This window comes from Amia ocellicauda, chromosome 9, assembly GCF_036373705.1.
Source record: "Amia ocellicauda isolate fAmiCal2 chromosome 9, fAmiCal2.hap1, whole genome shotgun sequence".
Taxonomy (NCBI): domain Eukaryota; kingdom Metazoa; phylum Chordata; class Actinopteri; order Amiiformes; family Amiidae; genus Amia; species Amia ocellicauda.
The window spans coordinates 33540556-33562059 of record NC_089858.1 but is presented as its reverse complement, the minus strand read 5'-3'; the positions used below and the strand labels follow the sequence as shown (position 1 = coordinate 33562059).

The following is a 21504-nucleotide window of genomic DNA, read 5'->3' as shown; positions in this document are numbered from 1 at the left end:
TGTACAATATTAGATTATAATGCCACGATATGGTGTAACTTGTTAAATGCACACACGTGTGCCTTATTGTCATAAACAACGTTGTGCTGTAACGCCATTAAAGAGCAGGTTGTCAACCCATCCACCACTCCTTGGCAAGCTCTGTTGCTACTTTCTGATTACGTTTCTGGCTACATTTAAAATCGAAACATATTGATCATTTAATAATTGTTGACAAAGTGCTAAAATGTTTGTTTTCAACCTCCAAATAGGTGTCCAATGATTGATAAATAAATAATTGATTGCTAAATGATTGTACCCTAATTGAAGTAGCTGTTTAGTAGGATCATGATTTTGCATACCATTGCATGAATGACTGCCTGACACATTATTTATTATATTTATGATTAACAATCAAATGATACATTACTTAGAAACTAGTTGCTATGAATAAAGGTGCCATCAGTTGTCTTCTTATGAATAACTTGTTTGTCATTGAGTCAGTGTTGCTGATGAAAAGTAGGCCCTTCATTACCAAACACCAAGTAACTAAATTAGGATACAATTACGAGTCATTAGCAAACTGTCACTCCTCTCTGGCTGTTTCCCTCTGCATTTAAACAAGCTGCTGTCATCCCACTCCTCAAGAAACCAACCCTTGACCCTACCTCTCCTCAGAACTAGCGTCCTGTCTCCCTACTCCCCTTCCTCTCAAAGACTCTCGAGCGGGCGGTCCACCGTTAGCTCTCTGCCTTTCTGTCCCATCACTCACTCCTGGATCCTCTGCAGTCTGGCTTCCACACAGCTCACTCCACTGAGACGGCTCTCCTGGCGGTCACTGACTCCCTCAGCTGTGCTCGGGCGCCTCCCTCTCCTCAGTCCTCAGCCTCCTTGATCTCTCTGCAGCATTTGACACCGTCAATCACTCCATCCTCCTCTCCTGCCTCGCTGACCTTGGAATCTCTGGAACTGCTCTCACCTGGTTCTCCTCCTACCTCAACGACTGGACCTACCAAGTGACATGGCGAGGTTCCTCATCCACCCCCCAACCTCTCCTCACAGGTGTACCACAAGGCTTCGTCCTGGGCCTCCTCCTGTATTGTAAAACATTTGTAGAGAATGTGAATTGGATTTAAATATTTGTTGTCAGTGTTTAATTTTTAAAACCCATGGTTTTGATGATAAGTTGTTGGTATATATTTTTTTGCCAGTATTTAAGATTTATTTTGTATGTTTTCAGGTTAATGTTGGGACCATGATTGAGTGTGTTGGCATTTTGAAAAAGGAGAGATGAAAAACCCTGCCTCTTTGTATTTCTCCTGAAGCTTCTGAAGGAAAATAAAAGATTCTGAAGGGATCACATACAAGTTTTATTTGTTATACTGCAATGCAAAAAACATGAGTAAGTACAGTACAAAGTACAATAAAAGCATCCTTATTATTGAAAGTACACTAAAAGCAAGCATTAACATTTTTCACTGGTCAATGAAAAATACATGTTCACATTAAAGACCAAATGGCAATACCATGTAAAAAGATTTATGCATCTCAGTTTTCCATTTTTGTTATTATACTGGGTTTTGGCAGTGAGGTGGAAAAGGTAATTGATTCAAGGGAATCAGTATACACAACAGAAGAACAATACATATACAGGAGGTAGTTGGACAGGTAAATTAAGCAGATGCAAATTATGTGCATGTCATACTTTACATTTAGTTACATTTCATTAATACTGATGTACTACAAAGTTGTCACATTTACAGGTGAGTTTGATTGAATCAATGGCAATTGGTAGAAGTTTGATTAAGTCTCACCTTAAGTTACAGATTTGGGCTGGGACCTAATAAAATCTCATGGCACCTGTCCATCACACTTTACAAAATGGAATGTTATTGCCTTTTGTTTTTGTAAGCATCTAATTTCTCCTACTCATATAAACAGGGATAATATTGTTTTGTAAAGTGTGATTGGCATGTCCCATGAGATTTTAACACCACCCTATCAAATGTTTAAAACAGTAATTAAATGCATTTGAAACAAATATATAGGCCAATACATTTTACAAGTAGCTTTAACAAATGCAAACAGCGATTGCTAATGTCGATTACAGCATGCAAAGTGCAAATGCTTGTAATTTGTAATTGAAATACAAGTTTGTTTGTTTTTTCTTTCAACCCTTGTCTGTTAGTATGACCCTTACACTAATTAATAGAAACTATAGCTTCTATGTAATCTTTACAAATCAGCTATTTCTTTCAATTTCAAATACAAGTCAAGGGCACATTCACGTGTCAATGGGAAGTTAGGAAGTGTTTTCTTTTTTCTCTTACTGAGTTCAAATAGTTCAGAATGTTTTAATCTCCACAGAAGCAAATCTCTTCACAGTGAGCTGAAAGTTGCTGAAGCTGTTCGTCAGACACTCCACTGCCACAATCCATCAACTGAAACCTAAACAAGATATTACAATTACACTAATGATTCACTGTCCCCGTGCAAAATTGCACTGCTACACAAGATAAATTGAATTAATGTTCAAATATAAGTTAAAACAAAATAAGTAACAATTAATGATGTATTCATTAATATTGAAAAAACTACAAAAGAACATTGGTATGGCAGTTTGTTTTCAGTTGGTTTGTTATAAGAAGCTAATATTAGAAATAGTTTCCCCACTTGTTTAGTCAAGTATTATAAAAAATAAACTTGACCTGTGTGGCAGGTTGAATATCTCATTAGGAATTCCGGATGGACAAGCTGACATTCTCAAAGGTCTAATCCTGTACTGGTCGCAGAGCAGCTTGTATTCATTTAAATCCTTTTGGAGGATGTTAAAAAAAAGCAAAGCACAGAAAACACTCCTGTTCATGGCTGCCATTGAAATAGCCTGCATCCTTCAAGTCTAGGAGCTCCATCCAAAACTGGGTGCTCAAGATATGAAATTTAGTTATTCAACATAACTCACTTGTATGACACATTGTTTTAAACATATTGTGTGAAAGTTATCTGAATGTTAATAAATTATATGCAAAGTTTATTTTAAAAGTAAAAAAACAAGGAAAGGGTAATCTACAGTACCAAAGTGCATATAAATGCATTTATGCATTTTAATAACAATCGTGTGCACGACTACTGCACAATGTAATCATATGTATCTATTCAATATACAACAAAAAGGATACATGTATTGGCTATAACTTTACCGTTGTATTCTAAAATTTGACAGCCAGGATTATATATTTAAACGTGACTTGGAAAGTGGTCAGTGTGCTTTGGATTGTGTGGGACAACAGTTTAATCATAAAATCTTTCTTGAAAATCCGTCCATGCATCCACTTACCCTTAAGGTTTTAATTAGTCATTTCCATCTACGTGACAAACATAATGTGGCCCAATAGCTGATCTACAGAACCATCTCCTCTGCTGACAGATGTTCAGGACGTACTCATTTCAGATACAGCTTCATTTCATCACATCTCCTCACACACAACTGGTGTTTGTGCTGTAACACCTGAAACAGCGCTGTATCCAGACAGCGAGCAGCTCCTCTCCGCTGTGCGCACTGCAGAGCGCACTCAGCTGCCATTGCAATGCTTAGACGGACCGTTTTTAAAATTCTCAGACTCACAGATACTCCGAAGAAGCAAGTGTAATGATTAATATTAACTGAAATGATCTCTTAAATTTAGTATTAAAATACTGGCAAATTAGATTAGGTCAGCAAAATGAACTAGGTCAACAAGATACAAGTTTAGCGATTGTTTGTGTTTTTCCTGTATCTAAGTTGTGACGTGGACATGTACCGAAGATAACGCATACATCTGTGAATACCTCTGTGACAGGAGCTGCCCCCGCTATGTTGCCCAGCCAAGGGAAAATTTGTATAAACCTGTGACAGACTTGTAAGCTTTCGAGACTGACATTTGGACTGGTGAGCTCGTACTAAATATTTGCTTTACTTCTCAGCGACTTCTCCACTTCATTAAATAAAGGTTCTTCATCCTCCATGATGTGCTTTTAGAAAATCCAACATTACATCATAGGGGTAGCCTTTTCTGAAATACTCCCTTATCATATCCAATTGAGTCAGCCCATCTCCGGTCATACCTAAAATCGTACAAATGAATAATTAACACATACGGTAATGATCACAATTGGTAGAAATGCTATTATCTAAGTTATATCCAAAAAGTATTGGTCACATCCTAAATATGAGCTGGACAGTAAAGCCTGGCCTGCACTGCCCGCTCACTGAGGCACTGCGGGAGACTCCAGAGCCCAGAGATCTGCCTCAGCGGGGCACAGCGATGTCTCAATGCAGGTCATGGTCGAGCTGACCTGGACAAAACATGACCTGCATTGAGAAACGTGACTTAATTTATTCTATGTCCTTGTTTCCAAATAAAAAAATAATGGCACATTAATAAAACACTATTATACACATAGTGTAAATTAAAATACATGACCTATTACTCAGAGGCGATTCTAGGGTATGTGGGGGCCCTAGGCAAAATAATTCCTGACGGTGATGGTATTTTCTCCCGTGAGGGAGGGGTGCTGCGGAGTTTTCTTCCGTGAGAGCTGGGGGGGTGGGGAGGGTGCGGCGGAACTTTTCCCATTTGGGGGCCCGGGGCCCCAGGCAATTGCCTGGGATGCCTACCCCCTTGCGACGCCCCTGCTACTACTGTTCAAAAGCAACCCCTAAAGCTAGAGCTGTAATAAACGCATTTTCTCTCACACTGGGCTGCTGTACAGCGGGGCTCGGCAACCTATGGCACGCGTGGGGTGATCACGGGCCCGCAGCACCAGCGAGAGGAGCCGACTTTCATTTATATAAAATACGCACCGTCACCCCCCCCTCCGTGTCTAAAAGGTTGCCGATCCTGCTGTACAGCATGTGTCAAGTAACATGCTACAATAATAAGCAAATTTAAGATTAAAAACAAACTCCTTACCGACTCCAACCGTTTCTCTTCAGCTTCCTCTTGCTTCACAGTGCCTTCTCATGAGTGATGTCATTTCCATTGTGAAGAATTGTGTGTGTTGTGGATTTTTTTTTTGTGCTCTCAAAATATTTTTTGTGCTCTCAAATAGTTTTTTGTCCTCTCAAAATATTTTTTGTGTCCTCAAATTTTTTTTTGTCCTCTCAAAATGTTTTTTGTGTCCTCAAATTTTTTTTTGTCCGCTCAAAATATTTTTGGTGTTCTCAAATAATTGTTTGTGTTCTCAATTTTTTTTTTGTGTGTTTTGCACTTCAGGGCCACCGTAGGGGATTACAGTACTTAAAATAACCAGACATCTTCCAAAAATACTGGACAGGGGGTCAAAGTACATACACTACATGGCCAAAGGTATGTGGACACCTACTCGTCAAACATCTCATGCCAAAATCATGGGCATTAATATGGAGTTGGACCCCCTTTGATGCAATAACAGCCTCCACTCTTCTGGGAAGGCTTTCCACTAGATGTTGGAACATTGTTGAGGGGATTTCATCCACAAGAGCATTAGTGAGGTCGGGCACTGATGTTGGGCAATCAGCCCTGGCTCACAGTTGGCTTTTCCATTCATCCCAAAGGTGGGATGGGGTTGAGGTCAGGGTTCTGTGCAGGCCAGTCAAGTTCTTCCACACCAATCTCAACAAACTATTTCTGTATGGACCTCACTTTGTGCATGGGTTGTCATGTTGAAACAGGAAAAGGCCTTCCCCAAACTGTTTGCCACAAATTTGGAAGTGCAAAATCATCTAGAATGTAATTGTAGGCTGTAGCATTAAGATTTCCCTTCAGTGGGACTGAGGAGCCGAGTCCTGAGGCCATTATTCCTCTTCCAATCTTTATAGTTGGTCTATGCATTCATACAGGTAGCGTTCTCCTGGCATCCGCCAAACCCAGATTCCTCCATCGGACTGCCAGATGGTGAAGCGTGATTCATCACTCCAGAGATTGCATTTCCACTGCTCCCAGGTCAAATGATGGTGAATTTAACACCACTCCAGCCGACGCTTGGCATTGCGCATGGTGATCTTAGGCTTGTGCACCTGCTCGGCCATGGAAACCAATTTCATGTAGCTCCTGACAAACAGTTATTCTGCTGATGTTGTTTCCAGAGGCAGTTTGGCACTCAGAAGCGATTGTTGCAACCAACGAAAGATTTTTATGGGCTACGTACTTCAGCACTCAACAGTCCCGTTCTGTGAGCATGTGTGGCTGAGCTGTTGTTGCTCGTAGATGTTTCCTCTTAACAATAACAGCACTTACAGCTCACCAGGGCAGCTCTAGCAGGGCAGAAATTTGACAAATTGACTTGTTGGAAAGGTGGCATCCTATGACAGTGCCATGTTGAAAGTCACTGAGCTCTCAGTAAAGCTCATGCTACTGCCAATGCTTGTCTAAGGAGATTGCTGCATTTGCTTGATTTTACACTGGCTCTCAAAAGTATTCACCCCTCTTGGTCTTTTCCACATGTCATTGTGTTACAATATGTCATTGTGTTACATGTCATTGTGTTACAAACAGAAGTATTTACAAGTTGCCAAAAAGAGACACAGGAAAGTACAGGTGAGAGGCAGCCATCTTGTTGTTTGACTAGTTTCAGACCAGTCTTAGCATTGCTCATTTTGTTTTAAGTTTGCCTTAATTGAAGTTAGCATTGTCTGTAGTTTGCCTAAATTGAAGTCAATTCAGTTCAGCTGCTGAGTTGGTGAAAGTAAATGGGTTGTCGAGGACTAGCAGGAATTCTGTTGCAGGAGGAGCCAGGTGTGGCCAGTTAGGTGTGAATTGGGGGTAGGTAGACAAAAGCTACTTAAAGCAAATGTTGAGAAAGAGCTCGTTCACAAAATGTAAGCAGTTGACTTGGCAACAGGAACCAAGAGCCGTAATAATAATTAAAAAAAAAAAAACACAAGAAAACTAACATTTAGAAGCATGTGGCCACTACAGTGTCAGGTTTGCTGAATGATTGCCTTCCTGGATTAACTCATCCAAGAAAGTTTCATTTGTGAATGTTGCTGGCAGGTTGAAATCCTAGAGATCAAAGTTCGTGATCTTGAGGCTCAGCTTGTCGATCTGCGCTGTATTAGGTATATAGAAGAATTGGTCAATCAGCCCATGAGAGAGATGGTGTGCACGCCAAAACCTAGGAGAGTTGAGACCTCAGAGCAGGACAGCGTAGAAAACTGCTAGGTTACACTAGGTCGTAACGGCAGAAAAGGGCGTGCACAACCCCTAGAGACACCCCAAGAGCTTGAATTGCCCAACAGCTCAGAGGGTGATGAGGGGGCAGTTGAGCACCAGAGCACCTTGGTGCCCACTCCCCCCAAAAGAGGGAGGTAGTTACCAAAATGATCCCTGCTAGATAGCATTTCACAGTTTTATCATGCTTCTTGTGTTTTCGATTTTGTTTTCCTCCTTGCTCCCTTTCCCGTAGCCCTTGACTGTGACCCTACATCTTGACAGCACTTAGCTTTTACCGTCCAGGATGTAGGACCTCACTTACTGTACATGTGTAAATTGTAAATTGGAATTTGTAATTTTGAATGGCTATGTTTTAGTTAAATTTTATTTGTAATGATCGATGTAGTTAACTGTATTTTTGCACTTTGTTTTGCACTTATGTTAAAAAAATGTATAATAAATAATAAGAATAATAATAGTTATAGTAGGAGACTCAATTCTTAGAGTCATAGATCACACAGTGTGTTCTAGTGATAAGGAGACCCACATGGTATCTTGCCTGCCTGCTGCTCAGGTTGCAGATCTCCCTAAACTAGTATACGGGCTACTGGTCAAAGCCAGGGGGAATCCACTGGTCATGGTCCACATTGGAACCAATGACATAGGAAAAGGTAGGACAGAGGTTCTGCAAGACAAATTTAAAGAGTTAGGAACAAAACTAAAGAGCAGAACCTCCATGGTAGTTTTCTCCGAAATACTTCCGGTACCACGTGCCAGGCCAGGGAGACGGGCAGAGATTAGAAAGTTTAACGTGGTTGAAATCTTGGTGTAGGGAAGAGGGGTTTAGGTTTATGGAGCATTGGTCTTTCTTCTGGAATAGATGGGACCTGTACAAACCGGACGGTCTACATCTAAATAGAAGGGGGACTAATGCATTGGGAGAGCATATGAGCAGAGAAATTGAGAATCTTTTAAACTAGGGACCAGGGGGGCAGGGAGCTCTGACAATGGGAGATGTTCCACTAAGGAAAGAAAATAAAGAGAATTTGCTAGTAGGAAAGTCCTGAAATGTTTGTACCTCAATGCCAGGAGTATAAGGAACAAGATGTTGAACTTGGAAGCCACAGTGCTGGCATGTGATTATGATGTTGTAGGAGTGACGGAAACATGGCTTACAGAAAATGATGGGGATGAATACAAGTTAGAAGGATACACACAGTTTAGGAGAGACAAAATCGAAAAGAGGGTGGGGTAGCATTATATGTGAAAAATGACATTGAGGCAGAAGAACTCATATTAGATCCTAGTAATGGAACAGAATCTTTGTGGGTGAAACTTTTGGACAAGAGATCTGGAGGATTAGTGGTAGGAGTGTGTTACAGACCACCCAACTCAGATATTCAGCAAGATGTTGCATTGTACAGTGTAATCAGGACTGCATGTATCAAGGATGTGGCTGTTATAATGGGGGATTTCAATTTCCCAAACATAGACTGGGAAAGCCCGGTTGGGACTACAGAAGCAGAAATAGAAATGGTTGAGATGTTAAATTATTGCTTTCTAACTCAAGAATGCATGCATTGACTTGATATTTTCAAATGACCAGGATAGAGTCAGAGGGACACTAGTTTGAGAACCAATGGCAAATTGTGATCACAATATAGTTAGCTTTGAGGCATTCTTTAAAAAAACAAGGTTCAAGTCTAAAACAATGGTCTACAATTTCAGAAAAGCAAACCTTGAAGGTATGAGGCAGCACTTAGAAGAGGTAGACTGGAGCACACTGGATACAGATTCAGTTGAAAATGGATGGTTATATTTTAAGAATATACTACTTGCTCAGGAGCAATCTGTACCAAAACTTAGCAAATTGAGGACCAAAAAACAGTGGTCAAAATGGTTTAATAGAGGTATGCAAAAAAATATAAAGAGGAAGAAAATGTTGTATAGCGCATACAAAAGGGACGGAGATGAAACAAAATACATAGAATATGTTGAGCTGCAAAGAGATCTTAAGAAAGGGATCAGGAAAGCAAAGAGGGAAATAGAAAGAAACATAGCTCTTGGAGCTAAAACTAATGCAAAGAGGAGGAAGTGAAACAGATAAAGGGCAAAAATTGAAGTATCTTGGAAAACGAACAAGATGTGGCAAATGTTCTAAATGAGTATTTCACAGAGGTTTTTACAAAAGAAAAGACAGATAACATGCCACAGGTTATCAGTCCAGTCAAATCCTAGGAGAGATCAGGATAAATGAGGAGGATGTACTAAAGGGACTAGCAGAATTAAAAACAAACAAATCACCTGGGCCAGATGGTATATTTCCAACAGTACTTAAATAAATTAGGGAAATTATTTATAGGCCGCTAACTCAAATATTCCAAATGACACTTAGAACAGGGGATGTACCAATTGACAGGAAGACAGCAAATGTCATACCAATCCACAAGAAAGGGGACAAAACTGAGCCAGGAAATGACAGACAAATCAGTCTCTTTTGCATCACTTGTAAAATGTTAGAAAAAATGATTAGACAGAAAATAGAGGAGCATCTTAATGAAAACCATATTCTTGGAGATAGTCAACATGGGTTTAGATGAGGCAGATCATGTCTTACTAATTTATTAGAATTTTTTGAACATGCAACTGCAGCTGTAGATCACGTGAAAGCATATGATTTGATAAGCTTTTGATAAGGTTCCACACCAAAGACTGATCCCCAAATTGGAAGCTGTAGGCATTCAGGGTAATGTAAGTAGATGTATTATGAACTGGTTGATGTATAGGAAACAGAGGGTGTCGATTAGAGGAGTTGCTTCCTACTGGAGTGAGGTTGTTAGTGGAGTTCCACAGGGATCAGTACTAGGGCCTTTGCTTTTTCTAATCTATATTAATGATCTGGACTCTGGGATAGTTAGCAAACTTGTCAAATTTGCAGATGATACTAAAATAGGTGGCTCAGCGGATACAATCTCGGCAGCACAGGCTATTCAAAGGGACTTAGATAACATTCAGTTGTGGGCCGACACCTGGCAGATGAAATTCAATGTGGACAAGTGCAAGGTATTACATGCAGGTAACAAAAATGTTCACTATAATTACACTATGGGAGGAATTGAACTAGATGAAGTATCGCAATGGAAAGACCTAGGAGTCTACATGGACTCCTCACTTTCTCCATCCAAACAATGTGGGGAAGCAATAAAAAAAGGCAAACTGGATGTTAGGGTATATTGTCAAAAGTGTAGAATTTAAAACAAGGGAAGTAATGTTATGACTGTACAATGCACTAGTTAGAGCTCATCTGGATACTGTGTACAGTTCTGGGCTCCACACTTCAAGAAAGATATCGCTGCTCTAGAGGCAGTTCAGAGGAGAGCAACCAGACTTATTCAAGGGAATGTCCTACTGAGAGACTGAGGAACTGAACCTTTTCACCCTGGAACAGAGGAGACTAAGTGGGGACTTGATCCAAGTCTTCAAAATCATAAAAGGCATCGACCACATCAGACCAGAGGAGCTTTTCCAGATCAGCAGGGACACACGCACCCATGGAAATTGGGCTTCAAGGCATTTAAACAGAAAACAGGAGACACTTCTTTACACAGAGAGTAGTCACAATCTGAACAAACTCCCCAACAATGTGGTAGACGCTGAAAATTTGGGAACATTTAAAAATAGGCTGGATAGGATCCTTGGATCACTCAATTATTAATGGACACCAAACGAGCACGATGGGTCAAATGGCCTCCTCTTGTTTGTAAACTTTCTTATGTTCTTATGTTCATGAAATCAGAATGGATTTAATCAGTCAACATGTAATCAACAACGAAAATGTCCATAATGTCAAAGTGAAAAATATGATCTGCATTTTTTTCTAAATTAATTATAAATACAAAACGGAAAATTATTGAATGCATAAGTAATCACCCCTTCAGTCAATATTTGGTAGAGGTAGCTTTGACAGCAATTACATCCATGAGTCTATGTGTATAAGTCTCTTCCAGCTTTGCACATCTGGACACAGCAATGTTTGCCCATTCGTCTTTGCAAAATTGCTCAAGCTCCATCAAGTTGCATGGGGACCTTTGGTGAACAGCAATGTTCAACTCTTTCCACATATTCTCAATTGGATTGAGGCCCTAGCTTTGACTGGGCCACTCCAGGACATTGACCTTATTATTTTTAAGCCACTCCACTGTGGCTTTGGCTGTATGCTTGGGGTCATTGTCCTGCTGGAAGATTAATCTTCTCCCAAGTCCCAGGTCTCTTGCAGACTTCAGCAGGTTTTTTTACAGGATTTCTCTGTACTTTGCTGCATCCATTTTACATAATGCTGCCACCACCATGCTTCAGAGTAGGGATGGTGTTCTCAGGATGATGTGCGGTGTTAGGCTTGCACCAAATGTAGCGCTTAGCGTTGAGGCCAGAAAGCTCTATTTTGGTCTCATCAGACAATAGAATCTTCCTCTACTTGGTCTCAGAGTCTCCCACATGCCAAACACAGTAATTAGAAGGGGTGTCCATATACTGTTGGCCATGTAGTGTACAAATACCGGACAGTCTGCTAAAATACTGGCCGGCTGGCAACCCTAATTGCCACAGACATCTTTACAAGTTTCTATTTTTTCATGTTTGAATGGTTAAACCGATGTTTGTAATGAATATTTTTCATATTTTTCGGGTTTTGTTAAACCGTTATTTACATAAAAGAAGTAAAACTGGAATCATTATTTAAAATGATAGGTTGCGTATGCAACCCCGGTTATCTGAAAAAGGAAGCACTGCCCAAGGGGGAGGGGTTTCTGCACACTTCCATAGGAACCCGATCGAAACGTCACTCTATCGAAGCTATCAGAACAGGTCCCTTCCCACTTCCTGTTCTATAAAACGTGACGTCTGCGCAGGTTCGTCCTCTTTTCGTTCGTTCGTCCAGGACTCCCGCGCAACCTTGCAACCCTTGGGCAGTGCTTCCTTTTTCAGATATATTTCAAGTCGGAAGCACTGCCCAAGGGGGAGGGGTTACTGTATAACAAAACTGTTGCAAGGGAGGAGGCAGCGAGCTGATAAGGGAGCCTGCCCCGAGGTGCACCGCTAGGGGGCCTCGGCAACACAACTCCAGACAGTAACCTTAGGGGCCCCGTAGGTCTGTACCTGAGCCGTCCAGGAGCGAGGACCGTAGTCACGCTCTACCGGGAACTGTCTGCAATCAGCATATACAAAGCGGGGCTACAGAGGTTAACTCTTATGCCCTCCTCTTACAAGAGCAAGGCCGGCTGCTCTACTAGTGCAGCTAGGAGCGAGGCCGTAATCTACTTGCACAATGTCTGGCGCGGGCAATCAAGCACTTGTGCGGCCTCCGTGCTATATCATGGCAGTGGACCCCTAATCCAATAGGAGCGGGGCCACAGACCCAATGAGAAAATACAATATAATACATAGCTGGCTAGTCAACAGAGTAGCCGAGCTGAACAATACAATTTAAACATATCGCGTGACAGCCAGACCTTCATGCTGTCAGCACGCAGCACAAGAGCACAATTTTAGAATGGAGCCACAGTCCTGCTGTTTAACACATAATACATATATACATCACGGGGTGCAGGAGCTGGCTCATGCACCACAAGTGGAACACAGGAGCAGTTGACACCTGGTTGAATAGCGCAGCTAACGCAGGGCAACTACAGCTCTTACCGTGTGAATAAATGAACTATGTACACAGCGGGGCACTGGAAAACTCAAGGTAATCAATTACTCCCGCTCAGGGGCCAGGCCCAGAGCTGGAGGAGGCCCGGATTGGGGTGCCAAAGCGTGCCCTGCACCTGGGACAACAAGTCCGCTCTCACTGGGAGCTGCCAAGGCTCTCCGTGGAGGAGGGCGATCAGGTCCGCGAACCAGAATCTGCGAGGCCACCGTGACAGCAGAACTGTCGCTCGTTCTCTCCTGACCTTCTCCAGGACCACCGGGAGAAGGGGGAACGGTGGAAACGCGTAAAGGAGACAGCGCGGCCACGCCTGAGAGGTCTTGGACGGAGAACCATAGTGGGCAGTGTGTGCACTCTGCCAAGGCAAGATATCCATGTCCGACCTGCCGAACCGGCTCCACAGTTGTTGTAACACAAGCGGGTGGAGGCGCCATTCCGAGACCAGGGGGTCTCCCCGAGAGAGGAGGTCCACCGCCGTGTTGGACAGGCCTGGGAGGTGAACTGCTCTGACAGAGCAGAACCGTGGCTGCGCCCACAGAAGCAGACGGCGTGCTAGACAGTACAGTCTGCGTGGCCGGAGACCTCCTTGCCTGTTGATATAGGCAACCACCGCTGTGTTGTCTGTCCGGACCTGCACATGTCTGTCCCGCAGGACTGGCAGGAAATGAGACAGTCAGGGTGCATCCTGAGAGACCTGAACCACCACTGCAACGGCCTCAACTGGAGGAGGCCAAGGGGGAGGGTCTGTGATGCTGCCGCTAGGAGGCCCAGCAGCCTCTGGCAAAGGGACACCCTGACACGAGCTCTCAGTCGGAAGAGGGAGACGCACGTGTGTATTGAAGCAACTCTCTCTGGCGCTAGCATGACGAGCATGGCAACGGAATCGAGGTGCAGTCTGAGGAACTGTGCCTGCTGAGTTGGCGTCAGGCCGCTCTTCTCTCGATTGACCCAAAGGCCCAATTCGGAGAGGCAGCCTAAAATCAGGTCTGTGTGAATCCGAACCTGATCCCTCGAGTGAGAACAAACCAGCCAGTCATCTAGATAATTGAGGAAGCGGACCCCCTGGCAACGCAAGGGGGCTAACACGACATCCATGCACTTGGAAAAAGTGCATGGTGCTAGCGACAGGCCGAAGGGGAGAACAGAAAACTCAAACGCTCGGCCCTCGAAGGCGAAGCGGAGAAACTTCCTGTGTGCCTGCGCAATGGGGATGTGAAAGTAAGCATCTTTCAGATCCACCATGGTGAACCAGTCGCCGGGCTTGATGGCCTGGGACATGGTGCGCAGGTTGCAGCACCTTGAGGTGGCAGATCCAGGAGAGCGGCGATTTCGATGCGAAGCACCACACACTACAACGGGTCCCTCACTCGCGTCCATACCATGCCCTGGAAGGGGGGTGGACATGTCTGAAATTGCAGGGAGTAGCCAACTGATTTAATTTGGAGCTAGAATGCCTCAGGGGCGGGCTCGGGTGGTAGAGGAGGTGGGGTCGGGCCGGGTCCCCTCCTACCACAAGCTGCCATGGCAGCGAGCCTTGGGGGGGCGCCTGCCTGCCAGTGAGGCGCTAGCGGAGATCGGCAGGTGGGCAGGGCTGTGACCTGGGCTGTGGCCTGGGAGCCGCGTTTTATAGAACAGGAAGTGGGAAGGGACCTGTTCTGAGTGACGTGCACAGGGGCCAATGGCAGCTTTGATAGAGTGACGTTTCTATTGGGTTCCTAAGGAAGTGCGCAGAAACCCCTCCCCCTTGGGCAGTGCTTCCGACTTGAAAGATAACGTTTGCATCCTAGTTTGCACTGTTTTTTGTGGCTCCGGAGCTGGAGATGGTTAAAAGCAGCCAACACTGGAGCAGCAGTGTGGAGCTGCACCGGAGCCGCTCCAGAGCTGGAGCTGGGGCTGCTGGAGCTGGCCTGTAGTTGGAGCAGGGGGCCTCCATCCACTCTGGAGCCGGAGCTGAAACCCTGGAGCCACTCCGGAGCCAGCAAACCTGGAGCACTGCCAACCCTACATCACGCTGACACACACCTGTAGATTCTTCCTGAACAACATATGTCAAATCTGTCCCTTCCTCACCAACTACTCGACTCATGCTCATTCAGTCCCTGGTCCTCTCCCACCTGGCCTGCGACTGCGACCCGCCGCTCCAGCTCATCCAGAACTCTGCGGCTCATCTGGTATTCTCTCTGCCCCGATTCGCACACGCTACTCCACTGCCTCCCGATACCGGCACGCATTCAGTTCAAGACATTGACCCTCACCTACCACTGTCTTGACCACACTGCACCAAGTTACCGTAAGACCATCCTTTCCCCATACATACCCTGCAGACCACTGCAGTCTTCCGGTGCCAGAAAACTAACTCTGCCTCCTCTACACTCCCATTCCTCGAGAGCCACTCCTTCTCATCCCTGGCCCCTAAGTGGTAGAATGACCTTCCCACAAAAATCAAGACAGCAGAGTCCTTGACCTCCTTCCAGCGCTTACACAAGACACATTTTCAGACCGTACTTGTAATATTAGTCCTTTTACTCTCCTGTAAGATAGCACTTCACATCTTACCATGCACCTTGCATTACGAATACTTGGATTATTGATTTTCCCCTTGTTCCCTTTCCCATAGCCCTGGACTGTGACCTGACGTCTTGACAGCATTTAGCCTTGACTTTCCAGGATGTATGACCTCACTTACTGTACTTGCCTGTGTAAATTGGAAAATGTATTATACTTTGAATTGCATTATATAATGTAAATTTGAATTTGTAATGTTTGATGCCTTGTACTGCACTGTATTCTTGCACTTTGTATTGCACTTATATTTTGTAAGTCACCCTACATAAGGGTGTCGGTCAAGAAATAATAACTGGACAATCATTTGCAAGTTTTTTTTTTTTTTTCCTCCATTTAAATCATTCTTCCCATGGACTGTTGAATGATAGTGTCCATTAGCCAGGCAGGTCAGCATTTGGTGCAGGAAGTAGAGGTCTGCACAGTACTTTTTTCCCCCCCATCCCACTCCCACCTACAAATTTAGAACATCTGCACTCATGCTTGCATGCAGCACAGTGCTCAGAGCAGGCTGTGTAGGGGGTTGATAAGCATGAGTAAAGCGCAGATCTGTGGTTGTCAAAGGATATCGGGAGCGGCTATTGTCAGACTGCCCGCTCCTGTCCAAAGTACACCACAGTTACCGACCAATACCGTCTTCAATTCGGAGATGTAATCCCACGCTGCAAGAAATCTGAACGGGTCCCGGGGAGAGCCGTGGGAATGCAGACCTCTAGCAGGAAGGCCATAGTGCCCAGTATCTCTTCCAGAGGTGGTGGTAGTCCCACCCTCCTGCCCTGGGTTCAACCCACATTCTCCCCACCTGCATGCTTTCACACCCCACAGCAGGACCCAGGCTGGGACTGCAACCCAGGGCCAGCCCTGGACATTCAGCCACCCTAGGCAACAAAAAAAAAAAAAAGCAGCCACCACCTTCCCCCCCCCCCCCCCCCCAGATTCAAATGAGCCTTCCCAACAGGCCGGCACTGACAATGTGCATCTCTCAAACGCCTTCCAAAGGAGAAGCACACAGGTGGTTTAGGTTGTAAAAAGGTTTATTGGTTCCTGCAGGTTCACACGCATCCTGCACAGTTCACTGCCCCCTACAGCGGCCCCTCGCAATCATGAGCTCATCCAGGGCTGCGTCACCACAGGGCTGCTCCCCCAGCACTCCTTCCAGCACCAGCTTAGGGGGGCACAAAGAAAGAGCAGGTCAGTTCAACAGGCTTGCCAAAGGAGGAGTGGAACTGTGACAGGGGGCTGACGCACAGATTTAGAGCAAGAATGCACCCCCCACCCCCCCAACAGATAGAGGAATCCAAGAAGGGTTCAATGCAGTATCCGTACAGTCCATGCCCTCTCACCCACACTAACCTGGAAGCTCCGATCCGGCTCCACAGACAGTGGCACCTGTGCTCTGGCCCACACCCGGGCACTGGAGCCCTGCCTCTCCCACAACCTGTACCGGAGCTCAGGGGTGTCCAAGAACAGCACATACACACTGAGGGAGTCTGTTGGGGGTGGGAAAGAGGAGAGGACATTTGGAAACTACACAACCCACAATACTGCATACAAGAACTGAAGTGTACTTGTAGAGGGAAATGCAGTTCCCAATGAAAAACAAAACCCAGTAGAGAACACTTGGGATTAAAACTTCATTGCAATAATGTACAATAAACATTTAAAAGGACAGGATCTGCCACAGACGGGGGTCCACAGACCAGTGCGAGACCACCCATCCTGAAGTACCTCACAGCTAATCCAGCTACGGCACAGAAATGTGCAGCTCTGACTGGACCGGCCACAGGCTGCGGTTTTAACCCCACTGTAAAAGACTGTAGCCATGTAGGGCGGAGCCCACCAGACTTACCCACTCCCTGGCCCAGCAGGCTGTACCAGAAGCGCAGACACACCGAGCCACTGAGTGGGGGGCTCAACAGCACTGCCCGGTCACCCGTCTTCCTGGGGGAGATCGCTTCAATGTACAGGTACTGTCCTGAGAGAGGGGGTGGAGAGAGGTACAGTGAGGAGAACGTTTACCCCCACCCCAAGTTCTGAGGGAGACAACCGTGCTCACCAGCACAGCCTGCTCCATGCACCTGCAGGGTTTGAGACAGGACCCAGAGCAGGGATGGAAACCCGACCCCCTCAACTCCCAAGGGCAGTCCCGTACCTCCCAGGTTTCTGCAGCCAGCCCGGCTCTCGTGCACCCCTGCCGTCAGCTCCCTTTCCCGGTGCAGGCGCCAGTCAAAGTCATCACCCTGGAACTGGGTCCAGCCGCATAGCGAGGACTCAAAGCTGCAGTACAGCAGCACAGAGCCAGGGGGAGCCGAGGTGGCATTGCCCAGTCTGGCAGTGGTTGGCAGGAGGGTGGCAAGGTTGGCAGTGATTGAAGCAGTTCCGTTTTCTGTGGCAGGCAAGTTACCCCCATTGGTAGAACTAGAAGCAGTAGTGGTACTAAAGTTACCCCCATTGGCAGTCATAGAAGGGGTAGTGATGGCAGTCTTAGAGGTGGATCTATACACACTGGCACATGGCTGGCCCCACACCTCCAGATCATCCAGCACAGCATCATTACAACCATTGCCAATAGTACCTATAAACACCAACTGGAGAGAGAGAAGTTGGAGGCATTTGTTCATTTAAACCCAGACATCCCAAGACAACCCCCACAGCCCAGTACTCTGCTACAGATACTACACAAGCAAGGGGTCAGTGGGACACTACCCCCCCCCACCCACCCACCCCCATGGGTCTGTTGGCCAACAGCCTTTCAAGATTGACACCAACTCTGATGCCCAAGACCACCACAAACCATAGCAATGCACCAAGACTAGTAGGCTGGACAGAGCTAGAGATTCCTGCGGATACACCGGTAGATAATGGGGAGTAGTGCAGAGTCAGGAGTCAGGGTGATGTACAGCTAGCTCACTGCACATCCAAAATCGAGTCACTTTGGATCAACAGACCAGACAAAAGCAGTGGAAGAGCTGGGCAGGCAGACAGCCCCTCACTCACCCGGTATTTCTGTGCCCCGGTGACTGCCAGATCCAGAGTCTCCAGGTACCACTGCCGGGTCTCCTTGCCACCATCAGACCAGACCAGACGCCTGCCCAGAGAGCTCTCCGAGTACACCAGGTACACTGACAGGGAGTCTGAGAGGGAGAGAAGATGGACATCAGGGTTCCAGTTAGATCATAGAGTACCTCCAGTAGGGAATTAAAGGCAGGAGGCACATGAGAACCAGAGTCAAAAGCTTGCGGTCCTCTATTGTAATGCAACTTATTAGTCAACAGGTAAGGGTTTGGATACCATGTGTACCTGGAGCAAGGCATCTGCCCCACCCTCCCTCAGCTCACTCACCCACTCCAGCCCCGAACACACTGTACCAGAAGGACAGGCAGGCCGCACCAGTCAGCTCCCAGCTGCGCAGCTCTGCAGTGTAGCCCTGGCTGTGCTGGTATGAGGACTGCATGTACAGGTACTGCCCTGCGAGTGACAGGGACCATGAGAACTGGAAGAAGGCCCCAGGACAATGGTTTACATGGGGGCAGGGCAGAAAACGTTTCCATCAAAAACTTTGGGCCATACCTGCTTTGTTGCGGCAGCCATCCTCCCCGCTGACTGCCACACCTTCAAAGGCACCTGGCCTCTCACGGTGCAGCAGCCAGTGAGAGTGGCCCGTCCCCGACTGAGTCCAGGCACACAGGTCCATCTCAAAGTTACAGAAGAGGCTGTTCAAGGAGGCCAGCTGGAGATGGTCATGGGCATGTCCATGGTGGGCACCGTGTCTATGGTGGCCACTCATCAGGGCAGACGTGGAGTGCTTGGTGACACCCACAGTGGACTGGGGCAGCACAGCAGTGGTGTGGGGCTCAGAAGCAGTGGACTGCAGCTCAGTCGGATTCAGGGCTCTCACAGGCCCTAGAGACTCCGTCACAGAGGGGCTATCTGTGGCCGCCATGCCCGAGACATGACCCCCAGCATCCTGACCCATGCCGGAGCCGTGACCCATGCCATGACCCCCAGCATCCGGATTCCCGCCATGACCGTCAGTGTCCTGACCCATGCCAGAGCCATGACTCATGCCATGCTCCCCAGTGCCAGGCTGCCTGCTCAGCTGGGAGAGTAGGTCGTCTGTGGGAGTGGAGGAGAGAGAGGATTACAGACTTGAGCAGAGCAGAGCCCACCCGCTCCCAGTCTCTACAGCACAAACTGCAGGAGGACCACTAGTGCAAGCAGCTCAGCAACTGGCTTGGATTACAAAGGCAGAACATAGCACCATTTAGATGACCCAGTAGAACATCCCCTACACTCACTTAACAGGGCATCGTGGATGGCATCAATGGCCTCCAGGGCAGCATGCAGGTCCTCAGTAGTGCTACGTCGCTGCAGCGGTGCCAGGGCTGGGGAAGGCAGCATGCACACAGGAAGGGGGTTAGGTTAGAGTAGAATGAAGTGGGAAAGGATAAAGAAATCCACACTTACCCCCTCCATTGAGCTGGGCCCTACGGGAGCCTCCATTCACAGGCAGGGCAGTCACTGTGGGGGGAGGAGAATTTGCGTGGGTACAACTTTTCAGAGGGGGGAGGAAACACTGAAGGACCAGAGAGGCAGCATGGAGCCACCACAGCCCTGCAATTTCTGCAGTCAGGTTAATGCAGGAGAGGAGTCGAGTAAAGCAGCTCAGGAGTGCCCCAACAATGCCAGGTGTGCATTGTGGCAAACCTTTTTTGGCTGGAGTGCCCAAAGTCTAGATTGTATACTTTGCCAAGTGCCAAAGGGTGCCAATGATAAATTAGGGATATAAAAGTTTATACAGGGGCTAAAGGGCTTTTTTTTTTTTTTTTTTAATTTTTAGTCAGTCATTTTGTTATGAAGTGAAGCAAACATGCATCCACTACGAACCCCACCACCCCCCCACCACCTTGAACCATTTAAATGTTGCAGTATTTCTACAGTGCAGTAAAATCCACAAAATCACATTTAATCACGCATTAAGTTTCAGGATTATAATGCTAAAGTACATTTTAAAACACCATTACAGTCACAATTTAACCCCAAAACAAATTCCCACAGATTTCCCACATTGCCCTATGCAGCCAAATGATCAGACGTCTACTTCTTGCATTAGTAACCCTTCCATATTACTGCGTTGTTTGCACTTGCACTGAATCACCACCAATGCACCTTCGTTTCCCCCCCCCCTTCCCCAACACATTTACCAAATATTACAGCGTTTACATTTTGAAAAATAACTGGTAGATTAACATTGTGTGGCATTTATGTTTCAAGAAAAATAATGCAGTCATCCATCTACCGTGATTAGGAGTGTGCACAGATATACTCTACAATCAAAGGCATCATTTGAGAATTTACATCGATTTTGCTTTATAAACTTCATGAAGTTTTTAAAATTGTCGAGGTGTTAAATGAATGATTGTAGCCATTTGATACAGGATCTGCGTAGCTCCACCAATGGGAGAGGAGGACGCTGCAATTCTACGCATAACAGTGACAATCTGCGAACAAGAACCCGACCTAAAACATTAATATTCAGAAAATAACGTTAGCGATGCTCAATTACTTGTGGGCGCTCACTTGGCGTGCCCACCTATACGGCACGGTGCCACAGCTTCGCCATCCCTGGACTAGACGGTCACAATCACCCAGCCGGACAGGTCACAGAGCCGATCCACCGGGCCGCTAACACGCACTCACCGCTCTGGAGCCACAGCGCCGCCAACACAACGCGCAGCAGGAGCTCCGCCGCCCCCATTGCGCGCCGCGACTCGGGAGGAAAGACGGACAAAGAAGCGGCTTTTCGTGCGAGCGAATAAAACAGCGTTTCTGTCACCCAGGGCCGCTCGATCGTCCTTCTCCAACCCAACCCAGAAACATCTAGAGCGCCTTCCCACCGGCTGTTTTATACAACACAGCCCGCCCGCACCTGAGGTAATTAACCCGTTAATTAGTTAATTGGCTTGCCTACTGATCCTGATGTCCCGCTGCATTGTTTTCTTTCTTAGCTCGTATTGAATGATTGTATGACTTTTTTTCTCAATTTCTTCTTTGTTAATTTATTCAGAACCTGCAAAGGAGAACACG

General features: G+C 46.1%; 1 protein-coding gene across 1 annotated transcript; it reads right to left on the bottom strand.

The window, feature by feature from the left end:
• Nucleotides 1-16433: 16433 nt before the first annotated feature.
• On the bottom strand, nt 16434-21292 carry LOC136759279 (MAM and LDL-receptor class A domain-containing protein 1). Its single transcript, XM_066714198.1, has 10 exons — nt 21118-21292; nt 19885-19938; nt 19716-19802; nt 18988-19533; nt 18760-18885; nt 18415-18551; nt 17570-18005; nt 17267-17392; nt 16771-16907; nt 16434-16582 (listed from the first exon to the last, which is right to left on the bottom strand). Exons 1-10 carry the CDS (start codon nt 21173-21175, stop codon nt 16490-16492), a joined length of 1800 nt encoding a protein of 599 aa, XP_066570295.1. The 5' UTR covers nt 21176-21292; the 3' UTR covers nt 16434-16489.
• Between the last annotated feature and the right edge of the window lie 212 nt (nt 21293-21504).